General features: G+C 42.4%; 1 protein-coding gene across 2 annotated transcripts; it reads right to left on the bottom strand.

The window, feature by feature from the left end:
- Positions 1-3,958: 3,958 nt before the first annotated feature.
- On the bottom strand, positions 3,959-7,297 carry ATP5MC3 (ATP synthase membrane subunit c locus 3). 2 transcript variants are annotated; one of them, XM_015635538.1, is made up of 5 exons: positions 7,284-7,297; positions 7,125-7,202; positions 6,071-6,148; positions 5,524-5,717; positions 3,959-4,203 (listed from the first exon to the last, which is right to left on the bottom strand). In XM_015635538.1, the coding sequence occupies exons 2-5, from the start codon at positions 7,161-7,163 to the stop codon at positions 4,089-4,091; spliced, it is 426 nt and encodes a 141-aa protein (XP_015491024.1). In that variant the 5' UTR covers positions 7,164-7,202; positions 7,284-7,297; the 3' UTR covers positions 3,959-4,088. The 2 variants fall into 2 exon arrangements, with proteins under 2 accessions (XP_015491024.1, XP_033372071.1); XM_033516180.1 differs by having other exon boundaries at positions 7,125-7,288.
- Between the last annotated feature and the right edge of the window lie 6 nt (positions 7,298-7,303).

The following is a 7,303-nucleotide window of genomic DNA, read 5'->3' as shown; positions in this document are numbered from 1 at the left end:
GACACCTCCGCGGGGCGGGGCGGGGCGGTCACGCGGAGCGGGGCGGGGCCGTTCCCGCTGCCCACAGCGACTCCGGCGTCGCGGCACGGACGGACGGACGGACGGACAGACAGCGCCTCTGCCGCACTCGGCACTGCGGGCAAAGCTCGCCCGGTGGAGCCCGATTGGTGCGGCCGTGGCGGAGGGAGCTCAGGATGAGGTGCCCACCCTCTGCGGCGGGATCTGCAGGAGGGCAGGCAGCTGAGGACGGCTGGCACCACGTAGAGATACTAAACCACTGCACGGCTTCGCTCAGCGGCAAGGCATCATGCGCTTGTCACATCTAACTTTCAGAATAATCAGAGCTTCAAAGCCCTGTACGGGCGAGGTTTCCCATCTTTCAATACACCTCCACTCAGGGCAGGAGCGAGGTGTGCGCCTGAAGCTATGGTTGTGCTCAGCATTCACCTTGGTTAATGTATCAAAAATGCTGCAGCACTGTAAAATAATGGCAAACGCCTGTATTTTTACACAGGAGGAACTAAGAGAATTTTGGATTCTTTAAAAAAGTAGCATAACCCTATATGGCAATACAGTTTAACTAGTGTGCATTCTGAATCACACATGACACTTTAATTCTGTGCATGTGTATCATTTGATCTTGTTCTGAGACTCATCTGAGAGTGCAAGGCCATAACAATAAAGTACTTCTAAAAAGAGTAGTATCAGTTCCAGTAAAATACATTTTGGTTGAATTTCTCTGAACTTGCACAAGTCAGTATGGTATGTTTTATTTCTTGTGTATGGTTTTTGTGGACACTGTACAGCACTTCTGCAAAGTTCTTCAAGATACGGTAGGATGGAAAGCACTGCATAGAAGTACACTGTCTACTTAAAGGTGGAATTATTCTTTAAAGTAGCATGTTGCAAGGAATCAATTGTACATGCAGAAGAGAGGAATAGAGATCTTTCTTCAGAGAGCAACTAAGACCTGTATTAGAAACAAGTATTTTTTGATGGTTTAGCCTCACCATTACATAGCAGCAGCAGTCCTAAACCTGGACTAAAAAATTGAACTACAGGTGCCTTTGTTCAGTGTGAAATTGATGCAAAAATCAAAGTGAAGGAAAGCAAGAAAAGAGAAAAAAAACAGCAGCAGGATGTTCAATTTTACCTGCAGCAAGGGATGAATCACTTTTACCTGCAGCAATAACTGAACAGCGTAATTGGTAACTTCAACATTTCCTTCATTTTCCATTAGAATAACATGGCTATTACAGAGGTGGTGTCATGTCTGATCTACTGGAACAGCAGGCAGAACAGTTACTCAGAGACAATAAAGATCTCTGCTTTAGCTGGCTTCATCTTCGACAATAAAACATGAACAGTTTTTCAGTTTTTCAGTCTGGAGAACCTAAAAGACGAATTTTCATGAGCTGGCCATCTCTAAGTTCAGCACAGTCCATGTCAGAAGAAACTGAAAAAGGTTTCAGGGAAGTAAAGCCTATAGTAACAGGTCATGAAACTTAAGTTTGGGGTCTCTTACCTACAGGAATATTTCTTGATGTAAACTCTTACAGGAAGATCAAGAGATATCGGTCTGTTCCTGCTCTATTAATGCAGAGACTGGGTTGGGGTATTTTTTTGTAAGAAAAAAAAAATGTATTTTACACATTAATAATTGTTACTTTTGTAAGCATTTTAGGAAAACTGAGGATCTGGCAGAGCACTGAAATTGACCAAGCTCTGTTGGAAAGGGATTCCATGTGCCCTGTAAGAGTTCACCTGTCAGTGTCTGCCCATCACTCATTAACTCTAAGCCACTTAGTGTCTGTAAGGAGGATAATCCTCTGTGTGAAGGTTTGTTGCCTTGTTTTAAAAGTCCTTGATTAATCTTTATCTGTGGAACCCAGATCTATTCTTTCATGACTGGTATAACTGAACAGCCACTTTGCCTGAGTTTGGCCTATGGTCACCAGTCTAAGAGTGAATTAAAAGGCAATAACCTTGGGGAGATGTTACTACTACAACAACCTTCACATCCACATATAGGATCACCCAAGATGTCCACTGCCTTTCAGGCAAGGCTGATCACAAAAGGGTTCATGTTGAGAAGGTGATGCATGTGGTAGAAGATAGGATATAAATCCAAAAGTCATCATTCAAATCTGATTCAAGTAACTCATGGTGACTCAGGTGTCTTTCTCAGTGAAGTTACAGAGCAATAATTCAGCCAGGTCTTCTATCTACACCAAAAAACCATTACAACTCCGCAGAAACATTTTATGTGCAAACAAATTCCTAAACAGAATTAGCAGAGTTGGAGCTGGACTTGACCAAGGGAAATCTGAAGATCCCTATTTGGCCAAATCCCAGTGATATGGAAACCTGAACCTTGAATTAAGCTAGTCCACTGGACAGTCCATGATTTTAGGAAATAGATTGCCACCTCAGATGCCTGCAGTGATCCCTGCTGTACTGCAAGAAGAGAAAAAAGTTCACCATCTACCAGGACAGCAGTAGACAGATGAGCTTTAGAGTCTAGAGTACCTTTCAGCCAGGACAAATGTGTCAGCTTTGCAATCAACAGCTTGCAAGAGTGGGTAATAGCAAGTCCCTAAAATCACCAGTGCATGAGCACAGATCACATGGAAGATACCTGCAATATGCTTCACCTCCTACCCCTTCTCACTCCTCAAAACCCCCACTTCCTGCTCTAGTCATGTAAGACACTAATATTGTTCTAAAGCCACTAATTTAAGATGCTTCATATCCTACACTCCTAAAATTCACATATATAAAAGAACATTCTCTGTATTGGAGATTACTGTTTTCTGCTAAGAACATACAGGGAAAGTTATTTCTTATGCTAAGTTCTAGAATTTTGCCACACAAATTCTACAATCATTTAGGTTGGGAAACACCTTTAAGGAAAGGCATTTTAGACCTTTAAGATCATTAAGTCTAACTGTTAACACTGCAGAGTCCACCATAAACTAAAGTGGACTGAAGTCCACTAAACCATATCTCTTTGAATACCCACTTGGTACTTTTTAGTTCAGGTTAAAACAAAATTTTACCTACATCTTGCACTTATCTGAGCCATTAATAATTTCTCCACATCCTCCAAAAAAGTTTCCTATATTTAATTCAGTAATTACTTAACAGCAAGATGACAAAACATTTAACAAGCTTGGCTTATATTCTTAAAAAGTCCAGCTTGTATGTTACAGGATCAGATTATTTAATATTCTGCATAAAGTTTGAGGCTATCACCCCCACTCCCCCAGGTAAGTATAGTAGCACAAAGTGTTTTGCTCCAAGTACAGATGACACCATTAATGCATTTAGACTGCTACAAGAGGAGTAAAGGGAGATACTGCAGCTGTTTTTTTTTAACCAAAATGCTTTAATCCTAATGCTCTTAAAAGAATGTGTGAGATAATGCAAAGGCTGCCCACAAAATTGGAAAAGTGGAAGCTCTTTTAATCAGGTGATGCCAAAAATGCAGTAACTTCATAAAATATAATGTCCATGTATCACAACTAAATGTCTTGGACAATACTAAAGCAGTTGTTTATTTAGCTCAATGGTTAGACACTGGTTAGATGCTAGTGGAAAACCTACCATGGTAATCAAAATATCTAGTGTACTTGAAAACTGCTATGAGGAGGTTTCCTTTCACTTTCATGGATCTGTGTTTGGCTCCATCTATCAAGAGATGCCAGAATGTGTGTGTCACGTAGCCTAGGAAAAACCAAAAACACAGGTGAAGGAACAAGGCCAGCAGTACAGCCTTTCACACTTAATCTCTGCATCCTTTGATCTTTCAAGTGTATGTGACACTAATTTTAATAACTGTTTGACTGGAACGGCTCTATGCAATATGTCATTATCAGAAGTAATCCATGGAGACAGAATTACAAAATGCCATCTTCCATACAGCCCAGTGAGAAAGACAATAAATGAAGGCAACAAGTTGACAGTTAAAGTTGTTATCTTTAATGAAATGACTTTGGAAATAGCATCAATTTCCATGACACCAACATTTTGGGAGTCCCATAAAATGCAGTTACATTCCAATGCCAATATTACAGGCAGATCTCCATTCACATGGCAAACAGGATCAAGAAAGCAACCATCAGACAGAAGAGACCCATAGCTTCAGACAGGGCGAATCCCAGGATAGCATATGAGAACAGCTGCTGCTTCAGAGAAGGATTTCTAAAAGAAAGAAAAGGTGTAAGACCTTTTTATCCTTAAAATTAAGATGTTTTTCATGCAGTTTAACCTCACACTTCCCTGCTACAGTTTCTATAACAGGAAAATCCAATAAATCCAAATAATTTTTTTGGCAAGGATTTCACTGAAGACAAATTAGTTGTCAATTAAGACTAGACTCAGGTTATGTAGATGGTGTAAGGGTTTTGAAAACAAGCAGTTTTTCTGACTACACTCACATAACTTCTGAATTTGCCTTCTCTACATCCTCCTATGCAGAAACTCTCAGTGCTAGCCTTTAGAAATTTATTTCACATCTGTGACATGAGAACTATACTCCAAGGAATTTCATGTGTATCATGTTTTAAGCAGCTCTTAGGGCAAATACAGGAACTGAAACCACTTAGCACTAGCAAAGAAAAACAAAACGGAAAGAAAAATGCAGCAGTTTGTTGCAAATATGCCTTCAAGAAGTGAGAGGGGATCCCAAACATAAAACTATGAAGCAATGTTCCACAATCTCTTATTGACATGTTCATGCCAAATTCAAAACTTGATATATTAACTGTACTGAAAACACTTGTTTAAGTGGAAAATTAACTTTCTTGTCTTCAATAAGGCTTAAAAATCTTTATTAAGGAGTAAGACTTAACTGGTTGAAAAAGTAGTGAAAAACATGAAACCTTTTATGCCTCTATCAGTTCTGCTCTTCCATGATGCCAGGTGAACTACTTCCATTACAGGAATGTTGCAAAATTACCTGAAAGTTCATCCCTACTACAAAATTCTCACCCTTGCACCCTTCAGATTTCTAAAAGGAATGATAACTCATTTGCTAAAATAACTGAATATTCAGAGATGCAAAGCTGAATGTGTCAGAAAATCAGGAATCCATTCCTAAACAAAGATTCTGACTATGAAGACTAAAGCATACAGACTCTCAGTCCTTATTACCAGTTCTCAGACTGTGTTTCTTTAGGACTTTTCCTCTTACATGGAAAAAGATACAGGCTGCATTTTTAATTCAGTTCTGGAACTGAACGCTCCAACACTGGGCTTCAGTGACCGAAAAACCAACCAAGTGTAATGATGAAATTTCTTTCATGGCTCTCCTCCAGGAAGAGTGTACAAAGTTCTGAATTTTACAACAGAGCCATCCTGATGAATATGGTACAGCTTCATTCGATTCTCTTCAGCCATGTGTATCAGTAACAGTAATCATTAACAGAATTTATTACAGCGCCATTATCTTTTCTACAGTTCAGCTGTCTCAAGATACATCTGCATACAATTAAAGAGTTTTTAAAGGGAGAGATTGATTACCTGGCATAACCAATGATTAGACTACCGAAGACTGTTCCAATACCAGCACCAGAACCAGCCACACCCACTGTGGCTGCACCAGCACCAATGAATTTGGCAGCAGTGTCAATGTCCCTGCTGATAGCACTTGTCTGGAATTCTCTAAGTGCTATTTGGGAGACAGTATTTTGGGCCCCATTAACTGTTGACTTGCCCTAAGGGAAAAAAAAAAAACCATGAAAAAGCATTATAATCAGATAAAAGACCATGTTATAGTGTTATTATGCAGTTTTAAAAGTTGTATTAGATCCAATGTCTACTTCTTCAGACTGATCAGAGTGTAAGTTGTAAACTTCAGAATGTTACCTGTTCCACCTGAAAGTATCAACTTTAAATGTGAAAGACTTCTCAGGGGAAACAGCAAGACAGCAACAAGTGTAATTAGGTGTTTGACGTAAAGCAAGTTTCACACTATAGGTATTTGAGTTAGTACAAGTGAACTCTGGGTTTAGGACATTTAGGCTCACCAGGTAATTTAGGAAGATACAGAATTTTGTTTATAAGGTACCTCTCCATTCTTGACCTCTGGCCTAGACAACACAGACGCCGAAATTGGTCTGTACAAGACTCTTGATCCAGCACGGATCTGTAAGAGGAGGAAAAAAACTATAAAAAAAGAAACATTTGATCACAGCTGTTCCATACAAAAGTGTGTAAGATAATAAGATAATCTTAGTAGCTTAGATTAGCTACCAAGCAATCTGTGAACTGCTAGATATACAACAAAAATACAGAAGCAAGCACTGCCATGCAATCTGACAGCACTGTTTTCAGGAGATATACTGTAAATAGCCACACCATTCACTGAACCTATACATGCATAATGCTGACAAAAAAATAGAGCAAAACAGCGACAAAAAAGCCAGACCGACCAGAAGGCAGTAAAACACATTTTGAAATGAACAAATAAAAGCCATCAAAATGAATTTCAAAGTCGTTAAATGCACAAATGTAACCTAAACTTTTGAATTTAGCGGAGCACAAATGAATGAATCCTTTTTCACAAGCGGCCTGCATGTGTCCTTGGGCTCCCAGCAGTCTAAGGTCATATCGGCTCTTGCACAAAGCTCTTCCTGAAGGGGAAACCTGGGCCTGGACCATGCAAAATGAGACCTTCAGCAGGCCAGAGATAGCATTTTCGTGCAGGACAATCTCTTATCTCCGCAAGGGCAAAAAAACCCCGGCCTTGCACAGGACAAGCAACAGGCTGGAGTTTGACCTACAGCGAGGCACGGAGCACAGTAGGCCCAGGAGCTGTCGGCTGCGCTGACCTCCCCCTCCTTCGGCGCTCGTGTGCGAAGGCCCCTCACCTTGGCACAGGGCCCTGGCCGCGCCAAGGAGGCAGGAAGGGGAACGCGGCCCTGCCGCAGTCTCCCCGACCCCCACCCCCACCCCTTCGCTCTCGGGCGGGCAGCGCTCGGTACGGGTTCGTCCCAGGGCGCTGCCGCGGGGCTCAGAGGCCCGCCCAACCCGAGATCGCCCCGCGGCCGTCGCCGACACCGCCGCCGATAGGAACGGGGCCGGTGAGGAGGCGCAGGCTCCCCCCGCGCACCCCCACTCACCAGGGAGGGCGAAGTGGCGAGCTTGGCGCAAGTGAACATCTTAGCGGGCGGCGTCCCGGGGCTCACGATCCGGCGTCTCTGCGGAGAGAGGGAGAGGGTGAGGGGGCGGCGGGCGAGGGCGGCGATGGGCGCGGATGGCGCGAGTGGCGCGGCTCTCACCGCTGCGGTGCCGCGCTCGG

This window comes from Parus major, chromosome 7, assembly GCF_001522545.3.
Source record: "Parus major isolate Abel chromosome 7, Parus_major1.1, whole genome shotgun sequence".
NCBI classification, from domain to species: Eukaryota; Metazoa; Chordata; class Aves; order Passeriformes; family Paridae; genus Parus; species Parus major.
Note: the sequence above shows the minus strand (reverse complement) of the source record. Positions and strands in the feature narration are given on the sequence as shown.